The 22931-nt window shown below is 46.1% G+C and overlaps 1 protein-coding gene across 1 annotated transcript; it reads right to left on the bottom strand.

Annotated features, from left to right (window-relative positions):
* Positions 1 to 122: 122 nt before the first annotated feature.
* C24H1orf167 (chromosome 24 C1orf167 homolog) lies at positions 123 to 20887 on the bottom strand. The gene is made up of 20 exons (XM_077190397.1): positions 20802 to 20887; positions 15493 to 15536; positions 14712 to 14928; positions 14357 to 14535; positions 13796 to 13893; positions 12826 to 13012; positions 12214 to 12395; positions 11736 to 11922; positions 11342 to 11564; positions 10605 to 10762; positions 10340 to 10436; positions 9182 to 9324; positions 8455 to 8663; positions 7588 to 7732; positions 5172 to 5436; positions 4501 to 4609; positions 4050 to 4257; positions 3081 to 3210; positions 2262 to 2372; positions 123 to 1329 (listed from the first exon to the last, which is right to left on the bottom strand). The coding sequence occupies exons 4-20, from the start codon at positions 14521 to 14523 to the stop codon at positions 1270 to 1272; spliced, it is 2679 nt and encodes an 892-aa protein (XP_077046512.1). The 5' UTR covers positions 14524 to 14535; positions 14712 to 14928; positions 15493 to 15536; positions 20802 to 20887; the 3' UTR covers positions 123 to 1269.
* Between the last annotated feature and the right edge of the window lie 2044 nt (positions 20888 to 22931).

Below are 22931 nucleotides of genomic sequence, written 5' to 3'. Positions count from 1 at the left end.
AGGCCATGCTCTAGCAGAGACTCATGTTGTTTGCTAATTAATCACCTGGCACAAGGGAAAACTTTAAGAAAATCAATTGCTTCTGGGGCACCCCCTGCCTTCACTTTCAATGCATGTCCTGAGTATGGTAGAGTGGAGAAAGTGTAAATTCTAGAATTTACCAAAAGTAGCCAGCTACACTATTGAGCTCAGTTCTGCAAGGTCAGGTACTCTTTTGCAATGCCTGTAGGGAAAGCTAGGTTATCTTTGCTGAGCTAAGCTTATCTTTCCTGACCTAATGCCTCTTAACAGCCTCAGGCCCCCTTGGAATAAGGGGTTGGGGAAGCTACTGAGGCTGCTTTGTGTACTTAACAATCCTGCAAAGCTGCCACAGGCTAGGAAAACTACCTTGGAGCAGTTCCCAGTGGGATTTCAAGATCCCTGCCATGCTGTGAGCATCTCTTTCAAACAAGGAAGGAAGAAAAGCCTTTTCCAGATTGTTCAGACCCTCTTGTTACAGCTGTCTGAGAGCGGGCTCATATATCCAGGGTAATTACAAGGCATCAATCATAGAGGCAAGTAATGGGAAGGCTGGGGATCAGACACGCCTGTCTAGCCTCAGCAAAGCTTTTGGTGCTCAGCTGTTCCCAGCAGGTTTCTTCATACCTTGCCCATTCAGCACAGAAATGAAGCAGCAGGAAGCAGTCAGGAGGTTGGCCACCCACTGAAAGGCTTAATGAAGAGCTGATGGACCTAGACAGGGGGAGGAGGTGGGAGCCATGTGGAAACCTGCCCCCCCTCCAGGGGAAAAGCCAAATCTAAAAATAAAGAGCTGTGTTTGCACCTACCCAAGCCAGACTTTGAAATCAAAAGGATCCAGCACTCACAAACTCCTGCTCATCTCTATTTGCATACTCCCCCTTGACACCAAGCTCCTGTCCAGGGAAAAAACACTGAGTAAAAGGAAAGCCTATAAAGCTTTTTTGCCCTTTAATCAGAACTCCAGCAAAAGCATGGTCCAGACAAGAAGAGAATGCAACCTCACAACTGTAAGTAACTTCTCTGTGTTGCTAAGGAGGTAAGACACAAGTCCTTTAAAGAGGACTTTTCACTAGGTACAATCTCTGCCTGGTTGTTCTTTGGCTGTCATCCTTCTGACTGGCAGCACAGCTTTTATTGTAAGAGCAGAGTGTTCTTTCTTGACAGCACAGGACCACCTCTTTGTTGTGACAGGAGCTGTATCCTCCACGTGTCCTGAATTGAGCAGCAGCTGCAGGCAGGCCCCTCCATTCAGCAGGATCCTTTGTCCTTACACTGGAATGCTGTGAGCTGCCACCACCTTGCAAAGGCCTGAAAGAGCAAAGTGCACAAATCAAACACTTGGGTTACCCTTGAGGGGCTGCAGCCATTCTTCCAGAACCCCTAAACGTGGCTTTCCTAGCAATGGCTCTGCCAGCTGCCTTAGCCTTCACTCAAAACCCTTCCCTGTCTCTCCTGGAGCCAATATGGGGCATGCAGAGTACAAATCAGTGTGAGAGAAGAAAGACCAATGCCCTCTAATTTCAGTACCTGCTCCTATCTCCTTAAAGGAGGCCCTAATCCTGCATGAATCTTTGGGAGGCAGGCAGAGGAGCAACTGGATATGAGTACTAAGGCTTTGCCTGCTCACTCAAATTCATAAATTCATAGTGATTTGCTTGCCCCTGGGTGCAAGTCAGCACAGTCCTCCTGCACCAATGTGGAGCCTGTTTCTTCCCTGAGTGGGGTCTCAAGAGGCAGGGGATTAGAGGATTAACACCACTAATAACAGCAGGGAAGGGGGCACATGTCAGGGAAATTGACTCCTGACACAAAGCTTTGAAAAACACCCATAGATGAACCCGTGTAAAGCTGGAAGCTTTTTTCCTTTTTTACTGGCAAGTCCAATTCCTTGATGCATTCAACTTCTCCCTAAGCAAGTGCATTGTGGAGGGAAGGCAGCAGGGTGGTGATACTGGCTCAGGTGCTGGTGAGTGTCTGGTGCCACTGGGGTGGCAGTGATGGGTGTTACTGGGCAAGCCTGCACTGCCTGTAGCCTCCCATACATCCTGGGAGATGAGACCCATGTAAAGCTGGAAGCTTTTTTCCTTTTTTACTGGCAAGTCCAATTCCTTGATGCATTCAACTTCTCCCTAAGCAAGTGCATTGTGCAGGCAGAGAGATACAGGGAACACCAGTTGTCTCTTTGGGGTGCTTTTTGTATCACTGAGGTCCACTGAATTGAAGAAGGCACAAATGCTTACCTGAGACAGGAGGCTCCTGGCTTCCTCCTGCAAAAGATTCTGCACCACACAGCTTTGCAAGTATCTTTGTCTCCACACCCTCCAGGCCTTTGCTATCAGCCGCTGCTGGTCCTGAAGGAGAAGAGGCAGCACACAGATTAACTGGGCTCTGGCAGCAAAGTTTCCTCACTTCCCTCCAGGCCCACCTTGTTCCAGTTGCTTCATGAGTGCCTCTTAAAGACTTGGCCCTGGTAACAACACAGGACTAATGACAGAGCTCTTGCTGAGCTACTCTCTGCAGCACAGTGTGGGTAAGTCCCAATGCCCCACTGTGCCCCAGCACAGCTCCTCACTGACTATGGACATGCTCACACTATGCTCACCATCATCTTGTTCCCTGGGCAGGCCAGAGCACAGCTCCCACAGCTAATGCCCAGGAACCTGGCAGGACATGCCAGAACAGAAGGGGAAGCCAAATGACAGCTCATGGTAAACTGTGGACACCAGTGGGATGTATCAGGAGCACAGATGAGGACAAGGATTGTAATAACTGCTGTGAACTTTTGCACAGTCTATAGACAATCTAGACAAATCCTGTTTCAGCTTCCCATCTGTAAGGGCTAAGCACAACTAAATCTGTGGATATGCCAGTCTGTCAAGCTGACATTCCAAGAAGAACAATGGAAAAACCAGCCCCAGCAGTAAATCAAGATTTTTGGTGCCTACTGGTATTTGTTAAACCCCCAGGTCTCATCTCCCAGGATGTATGGGAGGCTACAGGCAGAGCAGGCTTGCCCAGTAACACCCATCACTGCCACCCCAGTGGCACCAGACACTCACCAGCCCCTGAGCCAGTATCACCCCCCTGCTGGCTTCCCTCCACTGATGCCATCCCCTTGCCAGACAGAGCAGTTTCCTGTTGTGCTGGTGCAGTACCACTGTGTGATGCCACCTCTTCAGATATCTCCTCCTGCAGGCAAAAGAAGCAAATAAGCTTTAGCAGCCATACAAGGGAGCCCTTCCCTGATGGTATTGATTTATTAAAAATATGGATATTGATCTAGTACTGATAACCAACTGTGACAGACAAAGACTCTCTAACAGTTTAAAGTTAGAAAGTGAATGTTTATTTATGTTTATTGTGGGATAGCTCCCAAACACACACTGCAATTTACAGGTGATCACAGAGTCCTTTTATCTATATAAGTATTGAACACCCAAAATACAAATGCATATTCATAACTTTGGTACATCCCATTCCCTGCTTCATATGGTAGTTAGTTAAGCATGAGTAGTTTGTTCCTCAAAATGGGTCCGTGGTCCCTTTCATGGGGAGGGGTCCCAAAATGAGGAAGTAAATGAAGTCTTCCTCATTCTGACCTTTCTGCCTTTTCAATGCAAATATGACAAATGAACCCTTGGTAGAATTCCCATTCCCCATCTTCAATTGGTTTCAGAACAGAGGAGGCCTACAATTGTCTTATGCTCCTAAAAACAATTGTCTCATGTTCCTAAAAACAATTGTCTCATGTTCCTAAAAACAATTGTCTTATGTTCCTAAAAGCTATTTATCAATTTCTATAATGAAAAATCATTATAAACCCAGCTAAGCAAACATTATGTTGACAAGCAATCAATTATTAGTTAACTACTAACTCAATTTCATCAAGGCCTACCCATTTATTTTGATTAATTCCAATAAAGCTTATTTCTAACTAAAACCTCAGCTCCTCTAAAATCCCTAAATTCCTGAAAAGTTTATGTCTCAGTATCAGTAAGAGGAAGCCCAGAGCCCTGCACTCCACTTACCCAAGCCACTTCTTAGCCCACTCCTCCAAGTCCACCCCTGCTGTATTCTCCTGGACCCTTGCATGCCCACAAGAGGGTCCTACCACATCAGGTCTCTCCAGAAACCTCTCAGCCCTGTTTTGGCTCCTGTAGATCACCAGCCAGCGCTGAATGGCACTGGGAAAATGTTCAGTTGGTGCTGGATCTTCTTCTCTGCCTCTTCTGCTTTCTAAGAAACAAAAGAGGAATCACACAGGAGCTAACCTTGGAGCTAGAGAGGGAGACATCAGAGCTGCCATGAGCCCTTAGTCCTTCAACTCCTGAACACAGGAGAAATCAACTGAGTTTGATTGCCATGAGCTCCTACTCCATAGAGGAATCCCAGTCACTGAGCTGGTAAACACCCATCCCCTTTCCCTCACACTCCCCACATGGGTCTGTGAAAGGAAGAGAGGAGGGAGAATCTTCTTACTCATGGGCCAAGAGAGAGCCATCTTTCTGCTCTTCCTGACACCTATGAGGGTGCTGCGCTGCCGTAAGCACTGGGAAAAGGCAGCTGCTCTGGTCCAGTAGTTGCAGGCCTGCAAACAGAAATAACACAGCTGCAGCCAAGAGTGAACACAATGCACACAGCACTCACACAGCCCAGAGAGACAGGCTCACAGCTCTGCAGGTAGCTTAATGTGCTAGACCCCAGCCTGGAAACTGCACAGATGAGATCCCAGCAGGACTGACTCAGCCCTTCCAAATCAATGGAGCTCTTTGTAGTTTGCTAGCTGTGAGTCTTTTGAAAAAAGCTGTATCTCTGGCAGCTTACTCTGCTCTGCAGGGCCAGTGATTATCCCATCTTATCTTTGAGCAGAGAGGAAGGAGTGCTCTCATCTCTCTGGTCAAAATGTCCCCTTTCCTTATTGCTGTGCTCCATATGGTTGCTGCAATCAGTGCCAGATTATGGTGATGAAGTTGTGTGCACAGTCGGTGAAGAATTTCACAGCAGGGACTAAGCAGTCACCACAAATCAACCCAGGTTTTTATACAAGCCTTGTCACACTATCTCAGTGCCTCATGACTCACTGAGTTAATAATAGCTGTCTCATAGAGACCTTTATCTTCTCATACTTAGGGAGCTTTATCTTCTCTTACTTGTTTGACAGTGGCCACAGATCCCAGGCGCAGGGCTTGCTGTCCTCTTGCAGCCACTCGCCAGCGGTGGCAGGCTTTACCTGGAGAGGGCTCCTGCCACTTGTGGCTTCTCCCTCCTGGCACTTGCTCAGCTCTCCAGAGTTTGTCCCTCCACTTAACAAAGCTCCCAGCCAGGAGACGGTGCTCTCTGACTCTTTTAAAGTGAGAGAGGGCTTCACGCTGCCTTAGTTGCCATGCAGTGACCTGGGCCCAAGTGACAAGGCACCTGAAAAACAGTTCCAAGCACAGAAAAGAAGCAGATGCCTAAAGTAACAACTCCAGGTCAGACCAAATTTCACCCTCTCACCTGCCCTGCAGTATCCCACATAAATGGCCAAAGCAAAACAAAGAGCATTCAATAAGAAAAAAGTCTGTTCCTATTACTGCTGCAATCGAGATTTATGCATTGACCTCTATGCTTCGTGTTTTTCCAGTGCCTCATCTCTGGGAGGTGCAAGTTCAGATTCTTCAAATATCTTTCTGTTGAAAACCTGCCCTCATTTTACTTCAAGTTCCCAGCAGTTACCTGTCACCTACTCAAGAGACTCTGCTTCCCTCTGCCATTCTAGCATTTCCTTCATTCAAAGGCCTCTGCAAACTGAATCCAATCTTATATTACATTTTTCTTTTGCCTACAAAACAAATTCTTTTCCTAGGCTGCCTTGCCAGTACACATACTTGGTCCCCCACACCAAACAAAAAAAAATTAACCAGTCTTCAGTCTATCTCTGTGCTACCAGCTGACCAGAAAGATGGTGCTTGATGAAGGCTTTTATATTTTTCCATTGTGGGATGAAAGTAAAACTGTTAAAATCTCCTTCAGCACGGAACCCAGCAGATTCCTGAAATCTGCTTGCAGCATTTATGACAGCCACTTGCTGTCAAGATTCAGATTTTGTTTCTTGGCTGTCACAAACTAAGACCCTGTGTATGTGGGATGTACAACTAGAATCTTTGCAAAGACGATTTTATTCCAAAAAATCAACAACTTCAGGAGTTACTATAATCAGCACTGTAAATCTGTACCCACAATAATCCTCCTGTATCTCACAAGCTGATGCACAGGAGGCCAGTCTTCCTCTGCAAGCAGAGAATGCAATCTGCTTTTAATTGTAGCTTATCCTTTGGTTCCTTGTTCCATTTGGACCTTCATTATGCAAATCACCCCACTGCACCCCTAGGGCAGAGGTGTGAATATTCTGTGCCTGGCAGGCTTTCTGGAAGATCAAGAGAAGCTGTTCCAGGTTATCCCAGCACAAAAAAATGCCCCCCTCAAAAGAGAGAGCTCATCCAAGTGAGAAATTAGAAGCACTCTCATCAAAGGAGACTCAGAAGGAAGATTAATGGTGGAGACATACTCAACAGGAAGGAGCAATATTAAGGGCTTATCCTAAATACAATTCCCATGAGGGAGCCACACAGATAGAGGAAAATGCAATTGGGTGGGGTAAGTGCAGAGTCTACACATCACAGCCACCAAAGTTTTACTGGGTTTTTAGTTGCTCTTTCCTCTGCAGATCTTTGTGTCCTCTCAGTCTGAACCTGCAATTCAAAAGAAAACCTGATAGGGCCAAACCTGCACTTCTCATACCTTAAAAGAACCCTTGGCATAAATAATCCTATCCACTCTTATCCTCCTGAATTATTTTAGAGAAACACTTCAACAATCCTGGTTCACTACAGCAGGACACTTCTTTGCACTTCAGGCAGGCCTCATACAACATAAACTACAAACAAAACTGTTTCCAATAAGAAGACCACTGAACACAGTTAAGAGAGAAAAAAAATTAAATTCTTGTGGTTTTGGGATCTGTCAAGATAAGACAAAGGCAGATTACAGCTTCACCTATATTGTAGTAACACCAAGATGAGTTGAATATCATGGTTCTCCCTTCATAAGCTTTATACTGCTTTGCTGCAGGAACAAATCAATTTTTCACATTAAATTAAAATCAACACACTGTGTACAGAATCCTAAAAGACCAACTCAGTAAACATCAGATCCCTGCAAGCTCCCTGCCCACCATTCCTTTCAGCAAATACTGAAGTACAAATAAGGCTTTCAAAGTTTAAACTGCACAAATTTGTTTGTATCTCTCCCTTGCTTAGTGCACAAATACCACCCTGCATAACTAAGACTGAACACAAGTTCTGGAAGGAAAAGAATTTTTGAATGGGAAAAATGAGGGGGGGGGGTGAGGCTTTAGGTAAGAGGCCTCTTCATAGAGACATCCTCAGAGAAGTGCTGCTACAGAAGCTCCATTTATACATGAGCTATCCACACTTTCAAATCCAGGATAATACAGTGGATACTACTACATAAATTGCTCTTCATGCAGAGCTTCCCTTGGAAATGCTTTGAGAGCAAGAAACAAACCTGTGCAGGAGAAAACGTTCCCAGAATAAACCAGCATATTTCTGTTTCCTGGTTTGGTGATACCATGTGTGCAGGACCAGCCTCTTCTTCTCTTGGCAGCTGTGCCAGGCCCATTGCTGCTGCAGCTCTCCCAGAGCACGCTTCCCTGTGAGAGAGCACAGCGTCCTGAGTCAGCCCAGGGACTGCTTCTCCATTGCAGAGTCCACACAAGAGCAAAGAAACATCTCCTGCAAGCACCAAATGGGACCTAACTTGCTAAGATTTCCTGTCCTCTCTTTAGCAGCTAAAGAGACTTTTCAATTCACTTTGTAGTTTTTTCTCTGCAAGGCAGTCAGACCTTCTTTCAAATTTTCCCTGCAAGAGATCACTGATTACTTCCACTCTTATCTGCAAGGCAGTTTTCCATTAAAAACTGGAGGTTTTTCTTCCCTGGCACAGTGCAAGTACTTAGAGCATATGAACTCCTTGAGGGATCAGGATTGTTAAGCCACCCCAAAAGATACACCCTGTTCCCAACCTGACTGCTTGGTCTGAGGAGACATGTTCAAACTTGGAATGCTGCATGGAAGTCCATGTAACTCCTCAGCTGCTAAAATACACTGCTTGAACACTCTTTTGTGCAGGTAGAAGTGTCAAAGGAGCATCTTCCCTAATATAAAGCACAACAGAACAGTAGGTCACATGTCCTACTGATGGCCAGAAGAATGCAGTGACACATGCACTCACTGACTCCTGGAGTAGTATGTGCCTTTCCAGAGGAGCAGTGCACAGAATTCCAGCCAAAAGTGTGACTCTCTCCACCCCAACTATTCCCAGAGCTGCTCTCTCCTAGAGGGACAAGTGATGCAGTGGGATGGGGTAACTCACTCTGCCAGCAGGAATGCCAATGCCACAGAGCATCAGCAGTCAGCTGGTGAACATGGCACCTGAATCTCCGGTCAGCTTCCACTTTCTGGGCCAGTCTCCTTTTCCACAGGCTGAAAGCTACCTGGACACAATGAACTCCATGTTTTAGGGCTGCTGCTGCTTCTTGGTTCTTATTTTCCATGACCCAGTGGTGCCAGCTGAGGAAGGCTCTGAGAAGGACAAAGGTTGCTGCACTGATTGTAGGAACAACTCACAAAGATACACAGCTTTGTAATGGAAAATTTAACAACACACACACACACACAAGGGAGTTTTGGAAACACATCTGATCTGTTAACATCCTTTTCCTATTAAATGTCAGGGGAAATGATGGACAGGACAAGCTGTTCAGAGGAAGGTTTTCTGAAGAGCCTGCTGTGCTCTTCAGCTTTGGAATCAGTAGAGAGCAAGGCCAGTTCAGTGGATAGGAAGTTACCAGGATGTTGTTATCAGCAGAGCTGGGCTTGCTCTAATTTGTGAGGCGTTCCATCAAACCAGAAATTACTGTGTTCCTACATAGTAATTTTTAAGCTGGAAAAACCCCAAAATAATGGGCTGCAAAACTCCCACTGAAGACAAAATAAAATAGCTAGAGGAAGAATTTTTTTTCCTTTTTTTTAAATTAAAGCAAGTGCAAAGTTTTCAAAACAGAGAGCTTTAGGAAACTTCTGGAAATCATGATCCCTACCGAGACAGCCGAGTGCGCCTGCAGTGCTGCTGGGCCTTTACATGGTGCTGAGTTTGAGCTGACCAGACAATGAAGCACCTCTGCAGGCAGTGCTGCTCTGCTTGCTGCCAAAAACTCCTCACTGAGTTGTCAGAGGTGTAATCCTGTAATCCAGAAAGGCAAAAAAGGGCCCTGAACTGCTGTTATATCAGTTACTCCACACAGCTCAGCTGTGTCTCCTTGCCACTGTCACTTCTGTGATTGCCCAGCTCCATCCCATCCACCCCACATGAACAGCCAGACATGAGGGTCTAACACATCCTTTTTATATCCTTGACATGGCCCACATGAATAGCCAGACATGAGGGTCTAACACATCCTTTTTATATCCTTGACATGGCCCACATGAATAGCCAGACATGAGGGTCTAACACATCCTTTTTATATCCTTGACATGGCCCACATGAACAGCCAGACATGAGGGTCTAACACATCCTTTTAAAATCCTTGACACCTGCCCCACATGAACAGCCAGACATGAGGGTCTAACACATCCTTTCTAAATCCTTAACACCTGCCCCATATGAACAGCCAGACATGAGGGTCTAACACATCCTTTCTAAATCCTTGACACATGGCCCATATAAACAGCCAGACATGAGGGTCTAAAACCTCCTTTCTAAATCCTTGACATGGCCCACATGAACAGCCAGACATGAGGGTCTAACACATCCTTTCTAAATCCTTGACATGGCCCACATGAACAGCCAGACATGAGGGTCTAACACATCCTTTCTAAATCCTTGACACATGGCCCATATAAACAGCCAGACATGAGGGTCTAACACCTCCTTTCTAAATCCTTAACACCTGCCCCACATGAACAGCCAGACATGAGGGTCTAACACATCCTTTCTAAATTCTTGACATGGCCCACTTGAACAGCCAGACATGAGGGTCTAACACATCCTTTTTAAATCCCTGATACCTGCCCTACTTCCACTCAGCTATTAGGGAAGAGTTACCCTGAGAAAAGTTTTAATCTCCCAAATCTTCTGTTTGAGAAAGAACAAAATAGCAGTGAGACCTTCCATATGCTGATATTGAAACCCAAAGGCTCTTTGCTAAATTTGAATATTCAGAAAACACTTGTATATTTACAACATTTTCTAGCCTCACCTCTTCCCATGCAGAGGAACTGGTGAGAGGCTGGGAATTATTATCTGGACTCTGCAGCACTGAAGACTGGAACTGATTTCCCACAAACCAATTTCCTCTGCAAGACAAAAGTGTTGGGTGAGGAAGGAAAGAAAGAAGAAGATAAAGTCCCCTGGAAGGATGGTGTGACATGACATGAGGGATGATCCAGAAGGAAGGAATTCAGCCAGTTCAAACAAGGGGTCACTCCTACCAGCATCCCAAAAAACCACAGTGTCCAACTCACCCAGATGCAGGGAAGGAGGTGTGCAAGCACAGCTCAGCTGGCAGCTCTGTGCACTGGTGGAGTTGAAGGAAAGAGCTGTGACACGACACATGTGTGACATCCTCAGCAGCCAGAGGGGACAAGAAGCCATGCTGGCTGCTGTCACTAAGACTGCATTCCTGCAGGTATGAAGAGAGGAACATGCTGTGAGGTGAGTGCCCTCACAGTGGAAGAACCCAGCTGACAGCTCTGCCCATGCCATTTACTCCTTTTTTTATCAAGGATTCAGGCAAATCCAAAATGCATCCAAAGGAATTGCAGGCTAGCCATGACACCTCTGGAGAGTAAACATGTAAGTGGTGGGAAAGTTATTTCTATACTAATAATTTCCATACTGAATCCAGAAATACATGTATTTCTATATTGAGAAAAGGGGAAATGAGCATATGCACTGTCTCAGTGAGGAAGCTCTTTATATCTCATCTCTTCCACCTTGCAGCCACAAACAGAAGCAACTGTACAAGGGAAACTCACTAGCTCAGCTTCCCACATCTCTAATTGATGAACCAGAAAAGGCACAGAGAGCATTGACTTTACACCTTTAGATTTCATTTCAGCTTGAAGACCCCACAGATTCAGCACTAAATTTTAAGCACAGTTTGCTGATGACAATACCATGTTGAAGCAGAAATTTTCCCCTGAAAAATCCCAGCAATTTAATACCTCAGAGCAGTCTAGGTGTGCCAAGACCTTCTCACCTTTTCCAGTGAGCTCTGAGAGGTCAGAGTAGCTGGTGCACTGCTGTCAAAGCCAGATGATGTTGAGAGATCCTCAGAAAACAGCATGGCAAGAGGTTCCTCACAGACAGCTCCATGCAAGTGCTTAGAACTTTGTTCAATTGTCTTCAGCATGAGATACTTTTGGTGCCATAATTTCAGAGTTTTTCTGAGTTTACACTGCTCCAAAGTCTGAGAGAAAGAGCTGAGACAGAAGATACTGAGACAGTAAAGTGAAAGAACACCAGAGGGGGTGACAAGCACAGACATGATGGACAACACACAGGGTAAAAGGGGCTCTAGCAAAAGGTACAGAAAATCAGGTGGACACTACTAATGGGGGCAGGGCTCCAGGGACTGGCTCTTCTGCACTCACTCAGCCTTGTGATGCTCACACAGCCTTGTTTTCCACAGCAGATATACTCTCTGCAGCTTCAGTTTTTGGCAGAAGTCATCAAAAGAACAGACTGTTTTCTCCAGAAACTGTTTCTCTCCAGTCCATGATGTCTGACCTTCATGGCTCTTTGTCACAGTCTTGCCAGCTGCTGAGCTCATAACTGCTCCTTAACCAGTTACATAAAGGAACAAGAGATTTTCTCAAGGCATTCCAACTCAGCCCAGCCCAACCCTCAAATTGCTTCTTTTCAGCAAGGTTTAGGAGTTTCTGTTTGGTTTATGATGCAGAGTGACAAACCTCCCTGCAGCTTCACTGACACACCCAGACCCAGTCCTCTGCCTACTCTGCTTTGTTCACACCCTGTATCATCTGAGCCCCTCTGTTTTCAGTGTACAAGAGGAGGAAGGAGCCAAACACCTCTAAAGTTTGGATTCTGTACAGACCCCAAGCTGCTCACCATAATGCTGCCTCCATTGTAGGAGGAAGAGGTTCACCACTGCCTGCTTGTCACCTCCTCTGACCTGCAGCATCCCAACCCACTGCTGGAAGTGCTTCCTCAGTGATACTGCTCTGAGATGGGCCAGCTTGCACCTGTCAAGTGCCTTCTGCTCAACAGTCTCCTTCCATGTACTGAAGCACCTGAGAATACCAAAGGAAATTGTTGAAAAACACTTGTGCAAGCTTATGTGTCTTCCTGAGACTGGGTTTAGTTCAGGAAAGACAGACACAAGCTGTCCCCTGAGCTTCTGCTTGTTTATTTCAGTCAAAAGCCACTGTCATGCTTAGAGCACAGCAGCACAGTGGCTGCTCTTGGGTTTGGTCTTTCAGAACATCAAAAGTCAGGACAAAAAAAGTGTTGGCAGTGCACAGGAAGCAAGTCATAACACCTCTGGCCACAGCAGTTCCTTTTTATGTTTCTATCCCTACCTTCATCTTTGTTAACTCCTGAAACAAAAGGATAGATGGCTTTAAGATGGAACAATTATTACTCTCTGGGTTGGCTCTGTTATTCCATGGACTTTCACAGAGAACAGATTTTTCACATGAAAACCAGATCTCACCAACTCACCGGGAGACCAAGTTTCTTTGGATTTGAGTTGTCAGTGTTAGAACCTTTTTCATTTCCAAGCTTTGGGAATGCCACATCCAGAAAATGTTTTGTAGCTTCTTCTTTTCCAGCAGAGCACGGGCTTCCAAAAGCCTGGCTTCCTCTTTGCTCAGCAGCTCCTTCTGCAGGCGCCACAGTCTGAAAGCTGCTGTGTCACAGGGCAGGAAGAGATTGACAGGAAGAGAAATAGCAGAAGAACTTCAAACAACATCATGTCACACAGCAAACATTCCCTGGCTTAAATCCAAGCTGCCAGAGGAAGGACACTTAAGGAAGGCAGCTCACATTGCTGCAGCAACACATGCTGCAGCTGATTTCATACAAGGAATGAGGCAAAACTTGTGTGACATGGTGAGTGGCCATCCTCCAGCATCACACACACTGGTCCAGCTACTTGCACCACCATTATATTTTCTGAAAAATCCCCTTGCCCAGGATTTTTCTCCTGGGAAGCTGAGAAGCCTCAGAGAAAAATGAAAACAATAATTATCTGATTTGCTTCTCCTGTGTTTTGCTGCTTTGGAATGTGTTTGGAGATTGTTTATCCACAGGTGATTGTTTCATTGGTTTCTGCTGTGAATTATTTTGACTTAATGGCCAATCATGGCCAAGCTGTGTTGGGACTCTGGAAGGAGTCACAAGTTTTCATTATTATCTTTTAACCTTCTGTCTGTATCCTTTCTGTATTCTTTAGTATAGTTTAGTATAGTATTCCTTAATATAATATAGTATCATAAAATAATAAATTAGCCTTCTGAGAACATGGAGTCAGACTCATCATTCCTTCCATCATCTGGGAACCCCACAAATGCAACATACTTGCAGGATCACATTCTGAAAGAGCTCAAAGCAACAACTAGACCCAAAGCACAAAAGCTGGTGAAACAGTGAAGATCTCCAAGCTTTCCAAGGCTATGGAATGTGTGCTTACCAGCCAGCCGCCTCATGTCCCTGATTGCTTCAACCCCCCAGCAGAACTCATCTCCTCTCTGCCCGTGCCGGAGCTGTGTCCACAGCTCTCCCTCCATCCTGAAAGGGCCACAAACATCCTTAACATCCAGCTGTCCAAAGAGGCACTCACAGAACAGACTCCAGGGCTTTCCTCTCTCTTTTTGTCTCAACTTGTTCTTCTGCCTTCAGAATTAGAACCTCAACAAAAGGCTTTTCTTTTGACACCTCTACTGCTAGAGACTGTAGTATTGCTTCACTCCAACCTCATTTACCCCTGTACCACATATGCAGGTGATAGTTGAAGCAAAGAATTAGTACAGGAGTATTTCTGTCAGACAGGCTGCAAACACTGGTGCACAGAAGCTCTGAAATAGGACTGTTTAGTTCTTAACATTAAACTGCTAATTCTTGCAGTGTTTATCCACAGCAATACATCCCAAGGACATGGAAACAAGTCTGCCATCATTTGAGAACAAAATTTCCCTGTGTTTGTAACCCTTCCTTTGTCCAAGATAACAGAAAGAGAATACTCTCTGCTTACCTATGAGCCTGCTCCACTTCCTTTGAGTATCCTGTTGGAAGCTGATGCTGAGCTGAGGTTGTCATAGTGGCCAATCTTCTTCCTCCTCCAAAAATCCCTGCTGATGAACTTTGGGTGTAGGAGTAAGGCTCAGGCTGCAGAGCTTCCTTCTTGCTCTGTTTTGCCATAGCTTCCTTCCACTGAAGAAGAAACCCCATGATCAGAACAAACTGCAGACAGAGTATTGGCACCAGGGTCTCCATCACAGAATTTCACACAGGATACCCCTTCCTCCTCCCTATCCAAACAGGATTTGTGCCTTCTCTGACTGCACAGCAGGAAGTTCATGGCACCACTGTCCCCAGCCAGTGCTCACCCTCTGGAAGCTGGCAGCTAGCAGAGTTGAAGCATGTCTCTGCTGGGCCACCTCCAATTGTGTCCTCCTTTGGTGCACAAGGTACTGCAGAGCACCAAAGCCCTTCTGAAGCAGCTGGTGTCTGTAAAGCTGTGTGGCTGCCCTCTTCCAAAGGATATATCTCCTCCAGGCTTGGAAACACCTTGCTAGGATTTGTTTGTCACACAAGCGCCAGAAACTTAAAAATGAAAAACAGAGGTGAGTTCCTGTTAACAGAAAGGAAAGTTAAACCAGCCAGGAGGTGGCAATCAGAGTTCAGCCATCAAGTTGTAAAGAGGTTATTTCAAATCATTCTCTCTAAAGAATGGAAAACATGCACTCTCACACCAAATTAAGGAATCACTGTTGCTAACAGGTAGCAACCTCATTCACATCTTATCCACAAATTTGAATTTCATCTCATGGATAAGTCTAGCTCCTGATCTTCTCTACTGTGCAGTGAGCACATTTGCTGCATTGAAGAGTAGCACTGATGATACCAGCACTTCTTCATTTCTAGCAACAACCACAGCTGAATTTAGAAGATAGTATTGAAAAGATACAGACATTATATTTCATGATCCATTCTAAATTACAACCCTTTGAAAAGAAGTGGATGCAGCCCTCAGCCAACCACAGCAGATTCATGTAGGCTAAGTCCTAAACCCAAATGTTCCTAGGGACATGGCTCCTTAGCCACTTGCCAGAAGTGCTCCTTGGTTAACCACTAGCACACTCATACTCAAACACAGAGTCTTTTTACCTTTGCTCATTCACCTTCAATGACCAGAAGCTGTTCTCTGAGATCTGCAAACAGACAAGAGACAGTAATTCACAATTATTCATGCTGCTCCACTCTATTGAAGAATTGGTCTTTGTGGCACATATCATTTTGGATGGAGACCAGAGCAGGACTGCTGCAAGATCATGTATTATGTGGGATGCCTTGGACACTGCTCCTACACCATTGCTCTGTCAATATTCTGATATACTTCAGACATCAAAAGGCACAAGAAGCCTGAAATCTCAGGGCCCTGCAACAATGCACAGAGTAATATCCAGTTTAATGCTTTCCCTCAGCATGCAGATCAGTGAATATGAACAGGTGTTTACATTGCCAAAACAACCAAGCTGACAAGCTGGTCTTTAGGAAGAAACATGTGAGATGGAAAGATGCATATGTTGGGATGAAGAAGGACTGTTAGAGATGAGATTCTGGCTATTCAGTACCAAGCAAAAACGATAGGACAAGCATCCCCATCACTTGTACCTCAACTCTGCACCTCTAGCAAGTGGCAGAACAAGCACAAGTGACAGCTGTGAACAGAGATGCTTCACAGTGACCACACCCTCACCTCTCTGGGCACAGTTTTCTGTGTCTGGTTCCCTTCTTCACAGCACCATGGTTCTTTGGCCTTCCTTTCTACAGAACATTCTTCAGACTGCTCAAGATTGCCATCAGCTTCCAAATTCCACCGGCTGCTTTGGCAGGAGTATTTGTTTCTCCTTCCTTCTGTGCTCATGCTCATACAATCTACATCAGAATGTCCATTAAAGCCTTCTTCAACTGGTGTACCCAAAGGATTGCACTGGCTGCTGCCCACTGCAGCTGTTCTTCTGCCTGCTGGTGATCTGGAGTGAGATACTTCTGACTCTTTGCTGCACTTAACATCAGAGCTGTTGACTTCTACAGATTTAACACTAAGCTGCTGGCCTGCTCTAAACTCTTTATCTCCAGGATGAGAAGCAATGCTCACACACACCTCTGCAGGAGTCCCACACATGGCTACACGAACATTCCTCTGGGCACCCCCCAAATCTGTCTCCAGAAACACCTGCAGACCCTCTGGATCCAGACTGGCTGAAAGGTCTTTCTTCCAAGACTCAGCACATGGAGACCCCCCATTAGATGTCTGTTCTCCTTTAACAACCCTTCCAGGAGAATGACTTTTTCTGTGAACATAAAGACTACCAGTTTCCAGAGATGGCTTCATCAGGGACTGGCATCTGAAGAAAGGGGAGCAACTGAAGGAGGAATCTGCTTCTGTACCCACTAGCCTGCCAGAGCCCACTCCAGAAGCAAGGGTTTGTGGTTGGATGCCACCTGAAATTTTGGTTCTCCATGTGTTGGAGCCAATGTATCTGGATCTGTAAGAGCCAGAGAGAGGCTCAGCAGGACTGAAGTCTCTTGTCACTGCACTAAGGCTCCAGTCTTTAGCAAATGGGACGCTCCATTTCAATCTTGCCTGAGCAGCACTGGTTCTTACTGCAGCTAGCTGTTCTCCCATGGTCAGGATACTGGGACTTAAATCATCAGGAGCAAAGTATGAATGGCCAAAGACTGGAGAAGACTCAGACTCCAGAGGGAGGGAACCCCTTATCCCCATCAAAGCACTTTCTTGCTTAAGCCTCTGGACTGAACAGTACAAGCTAGCAGAAATCTGTGAGGATTGCAAAAGAGACTGAAAAGACTCCAGAATAGATGGATCAAGATTCCCCAGGGCCAGGGCTGAACTGTGACAAGTGTTCACACTTTCACCTGAGCTCCTTAAAGAAGGACCCACCACTAATTCACGCCTAAGAGGGGAATCTGCAGCATGAGATGACAAAGGTGCATTGACCACTAAAGGGCTCACTAAAGGATTCATGTAAGAAGCAGCAGAAGGCTGATGCTGTTGGCTTTCCACCAACATTGTTGGCTTTTCACCAACATTGTGACCACAGTCACAATTCTTGTTCCTTCTTTCTGAACGGTGATGGTGAACAGTGGGTATGGAGCAGCTACCAGCTGCCTTGGCTCCCAGATGGTGTTGCTGAGGAAAGTCAATGCTCCCACTCCTTCTCCCTCCCAAAACACAAGGCTCAAGGTGAAAGTGCCTCTGGAGGAGATGCACAGCAGGGAGGACTGACCAAGCAAGATGGGGACTCTATGAACTACACACTTAGAGCTGTGCTGCTGCAGCCTAGAGCACAGATTATTCTGCTGCAGCAGGCAGGAGCTGGAGACCTGGCTGGCAGTGTCCAGGAAGGGCTGAGAAGGGCAGGAGAGATGAGTCTCTCTTCAGACTGGGATCTCTTCCCATCTGACTCAGGCCAGGGATGAGAAATGTCTAGCACTTCTAGTGCCCAAACACAGATTGAAATTCACGTTCTTCTGAATGTTTCTTCGCTCTGAAGAAAAACAAGAAGAAATATAAGCAAAGGACTGTGAGTATTTCCTATCTCATCTTGCCTAGTTTGCCAAAGCCTTTGGGTACTTTCCTTGTGAATTTCTTGTCTCTGATCCACCAGCCTCAGTCCTGAAAGTGTTATGGACACTACTCTCTTCCTGTTTTTCAGCAGACAATCGTATCTGGCAGAGCAGGAATGAGTGAAAAGGACAGATTCAGTTCTCCACAAAAAACCTGGAAAACAAAGACTTCCAGCATTATACACCAGCAGCCTCAGAAGGAGTCTGTTGCTAGCAAGGCTGAATTATCCCAAGCTCAAGACTACACAGACTGATTTCTTTTTGTCTGCACTAAAGGATGAAACCATGTCTACATATTCATAAAATCCACACTGTCCCCTAATCTGGAAGATTTACAGCATAGCTGGGAGACCTACTGTGCAGTCTAGCCACTAAGTCTGATGGTTATACATATAACATTCATGCTGAAAATGGATTCTTAAGTTGCTGCTAACAGGCAAGTGCAATTTGAGAGGACTGGGGTTCCATTCCCTCAGATTTTAAAAGCAAGTTGTCAATCACTGTCATTCTAACCACCATTCTTTTCCTCCTCTCTTTTAAAAAATGAAAATGGTATTCCATAAAGACACACACATCTCTATCATCTTAAAGCTCCCCTAGTCAATCTGAGAAGAGACAGCAACGAAATCAATGCCCATTGTCTTTTTCGAACACGCTCTAATCCCAGAAAGCCTCCTGCCAAATTGCACTGTTTCTAAGCTGTGTTTATCTCATTCTCTTCTAAGGGAACATTGGAGGCTCAGTTGTCCCTGTTTGTAACAGCTCATTTTTCCCTCTCACATGCAAACTCCTCCAGTAATCACCACAATCTGGGGAGCAAACACAGTTTCTAAAGCAGCAGGAGACAGTCAGGCGGTGCTGCAATTATCCCTGGGAACTGCTGTTACTGCCTTTCATACATCACCGAGGGTGCCACCGACCAAAGATCCCATTATTTCTTCCAGACCAGTTGAAGTTGGCAACTACAGAGTGAACAGACAAAGCACAGCTGCCTTCCTTAGGGTGCCTATCACTGCATGAAGTATAACCACAAAATGCACTGGACTGCTGTTCCATGGAAGCACTCCTTGCATCCCAGAAATACCCAATCAACAAGCAATGTATCACAAAAGGGTGTTACAAAGGATTTAAATTGCAAAAGGACGTAAACCCACCACGTTTTTCAGTGATATTTTGCTCTCTGAACACTCAAAACCTGGCTCTGGACTACCTTATGCTCAAGAATCTGGACATAATCTATTTTCTTGATAAAAATCTATTTTCTTGATAATATTTTCTTGATAACTTGTGATTTTTTTAGCTCTCCATTTCAATTATTTGTGCTAGGTATACCAGGTTCTCACCACATCACCATGGTTATTTCAGGTGGTGTTCTTCACCTCACTCATTCCTAATTTCAGTCTCATTGAGATCTGGAAGAAATAGTATCCTTTCAAAATCACATTTGTCTGCCTTCAGAAATTGCTACTCAGATCTTTAACATAACAGCTTTTAAGCAGTAGGGTTAATCTCAGTCACAACAAGATCTTAGGAAGATCTTTTTTAAAACTTCTTCTGAGGCCAAAAGATTCTCAAGGCAAACTGCACATTTTATGAACTGCAAAATCCATGACCAATGGATTTTATGTTAGTTTTTATGATTCCAACTAAAACATTTAATGCATGCTTACTATATACACACTAACACATTAAAACCTAAAACAAATTCAATTAAGCAAATAAAAATTAAGATGATCAAGTTATTTCTATTGCTATAAGCAAAAGGAAATAAATAGCACAGTTAATGAAAAGTAAATCAAGCTCTTTCAAGCAAATACCCTTTCAGCAATACAGTAACAACACCAGACCCATAATAAACACATTTACACTGCACACACAGCGTTTATTCCCCATCCCTGCAGGTCAAGACTGATCCATTTCATATTCCAAGTAGGGGCCAGTGATTACTCTGAGCTCACACTTCAGCTGCCTTAGAAAGCAGGTTTTTTTTCCAAACACTGCTCAGCGTTACAAACCAAACCAACCATCACTGCCGTGATGCCTGTGAGACCAACAAGTATTGGAATATTACCAATATAGCCGGATGGGACGTGCCTGAGCTTGTCTGGTTCTTGCTGCTGAACCAAAAAGCAGCAACTGTGGTGTCTTCACCTCAGAGACACTTTTGGCTGGCTGGGTGCTGCAGCTGGGTGCTTGGAGGCAGGTCCCCGCATGCAGGAGCTCCAATGGCTGCAGGAGGGAGCTTCCCCCCATAACAGGGTCTGCTCCTCAGGTTTACCTCTGGTAGAGAAGCTTTAAGGCGATGGTGAAGGAAAGGAATTGGTTCTGATGCAGGGTTTGCATCCAGAGTTTTATTCTGGCCCACAGGCCTCTGGATCCAGCAACAGCTCCAACAGAACTCCCTGAACCACGTAGCTGCTGGCTCTTTTAACCCCAGGGAGAGAGGCAGGGAAGGGGTAGGGAGCCACCAACCAGGTACATAGAAGGAGGTCTGAAGGGACAAAGGACACCTGGATAGCTTAATGTCTCCCTAGGGGTAGAGGGCATCTTTTGAATTCTGCCAATCGCTCAATGCCCTTCTGCAATTCCAGGACTGACAGACAGTGCTGGGCAGGGGGCGAAGGAGGGGGAAGGAGAGGTGACTGACACACCTGGGGAAGGAATCTTCAGGGAGAAACACGGGGTATCTGAGGCAAACCATGACATCACACCGCAACAAACAGTCACACACAGGTAGTCCTCCCTCTGCAGCGCTGCCATCCAAGCACCCAGGAGGCAGTAATGGGAATGAGAAACTCCTCACCCACGGAAACTCCACTTACCCACTCCGAGAGGCACCGGCGGCACTGCTGGGCCCCGGGGACCGACCACACTGAGCGTCGGAGCCGGCACCTCCTTCGCGGCCACAGCCACCCTCGGCCCCCTCAGCGCCCGCTCCAGCTGCGGCTCCATAAGCAGCTTATCCCCCCGATTAGGTCGGTCACCGGGGCTACAGATGGCCGGGGAAAGCCGCTCTGGGCCATGGCTAATTAAAGCCGGGGCCCGGCCGGGGAGAGGGGGGTTCATGCCGGGCGGGAGCCGTGTCTGTCCCGGGCAGTGCCTCAGGACAGCTGCCATGGCTTCCTCTCCAAGCAGAACCCGAACCCGCCAGTGCTGAGGGAGGCACCTGCAGGAGCCGTGTCTGTCCCGGGCAGTGCCTCAGGACAGCCGCCATGGCTTCCTCTCCAAGCAGAACCCGAACCCGCCAGTGCTGAGGGAGGCACCTGCGGGAGCCATGCCTGTCCCGGGCACCAGCGCTGAGGGAGGCACCTGCGGGAGCCGTGTCTGTCCCGGGCAGTGCCTCAGGACAGCTGCCTTGGCTTCCTCTCCAAGCAGAACCCGAACCCGTCAGCGCTGAGGGAGGCACATGCGAGAGCCGTGTCTGTCCCGGGCAGTGCCTCAGGACAGCCGCCATGGCTTCCTCTCCGCCCTCCTTCCCAACCCGAACCCGCCAGCGCTCAGGGAGGCACCTGCCATGGGCGGGCTGGGCCTAATGCTGGGAGCTGCCTGCTCACAGCCAAAACGCCGGGCACAGCAGGAGCCGAGGGTTTAAAAAAGCAAAGCAAAACCAGCCGAATGGAGCATCGCAGCTGTCTGGGTGAGGAGATGTCACTGAGACCCCCTGAGAGGCAGCAAGGCCGTGCTCTGGCACAGCAGCTCCGTGAATCCCCTCACACCCTCCTGAACCAGATACAAACACTCTTCTTCCTCCTCAGCCAGGAGAGCGGTCTGTTTTTATCATCACCTCTGATTTACTGCCCAAAATAGGTTTCCTTGAGGCACGGTAAGATCAGTGTTACTCGTGAGGGGTTTGTTTTTATCATCACCTCTGATCTACTGCCCAAAATAGGTTTCCTTGAGGCACGGTAAGATCAGTGTTACTTGTGCCTTGCTCTGCTTCTTGGAGCTCCCAAATGTACCAAATTTCCCACAGAAAAACGCATGGCAGGTCAGCTAGATGGGTATTTCCAATGTGTAACATCTGGGAAGGCCTCCCTAAATATAACTGACTGTGCCAACACCCAAACCCCACAGCATTAAATGCCTGATTTTCAGTCTTTGGTCCATGGATCGAGGTAAAAAAAAGCATTTAAATGTCTTATTCAGGGCTCTGTGCTGTCACTGTACAGTTCTGAAGAGCTGAAAAAACCCATTCGCATAAAGACTCTGGAACTCCACAAGCTCCAGCTATTTCTGCCTACTCTTTCCTTCTTTGCCATCTAATCACATGAACAGACAATTCCTAGTCTTGTGCCCTATTATATGTAAAGCCAGAAAAAAGAATGTATAACACTTTTATGGCATTTACCATGTGTTTGGTTCAGGTAGATCAAGAGGTCAATGTCGTGCTTGTGCAGCAGAGTAGAGGAAGCATCTGCTTACATTTGAAGTGATGGAAGTTAGGAGAAATCTGCTTGGTTTTAAAAATACAAATGGCACGTTTCTGGAGGTTACAGCAAAGTCAACAGAGGTCTTGGTTACTAAAGAATCAACACAGCAGAAGGTCTTGTCAGGGGAAATGCAGTCGTAAAATAACAGATATAAACTTTGCCAATGAACTTGCTTCAGAAAAATACCTATCTTCCTAGCACTAGAATTCTCCCAAAGTTAACATACTCATTTTCTTCTGTAAATGAATCCTGTTGAAATGTGGTTGTTTGCGTGCTTCTGGGGTTTTGTTTGCTTGGTTTTCTTTTTTTAGAATCTTACCTGAAAGCCACAGCAGGACAGATTTATCGTGCATAACAACAGAGCCTATAGTTTATCACACCCAATGGAACTCACATCTACAGTGTAAATAAGTCCATCTTTCCCCAATCATTTTACTAGCCCATCTTCCCACCCACAATTATATGCAGTATTTTCTATTTCTCAGAGTAAAGCTTAGGCTAAAAGCCATCAGAGCCCTGTAG

This window comes from Agelaius phoeniceus, chromosome 24, assembly GCF_051311805.1.
Source record: "Agelaius phoeniceus isolate bAgePho1 chromosome 24, bAgePho1.hap1, whole genome shotgun sequence".
NCBI classification, from domain to species: domain Eukaryota; kingdom Metazoa; phylum Chordata; class Aves; order Passeriformes; family Icteridae; genus Agelaius; species Agelaius phoeniceus.
The sequence above is the reverse complement of the archived record's forward strand: the minus strand, read 5'-3'. Positions and strand labels throughout refer to the sequence as shown.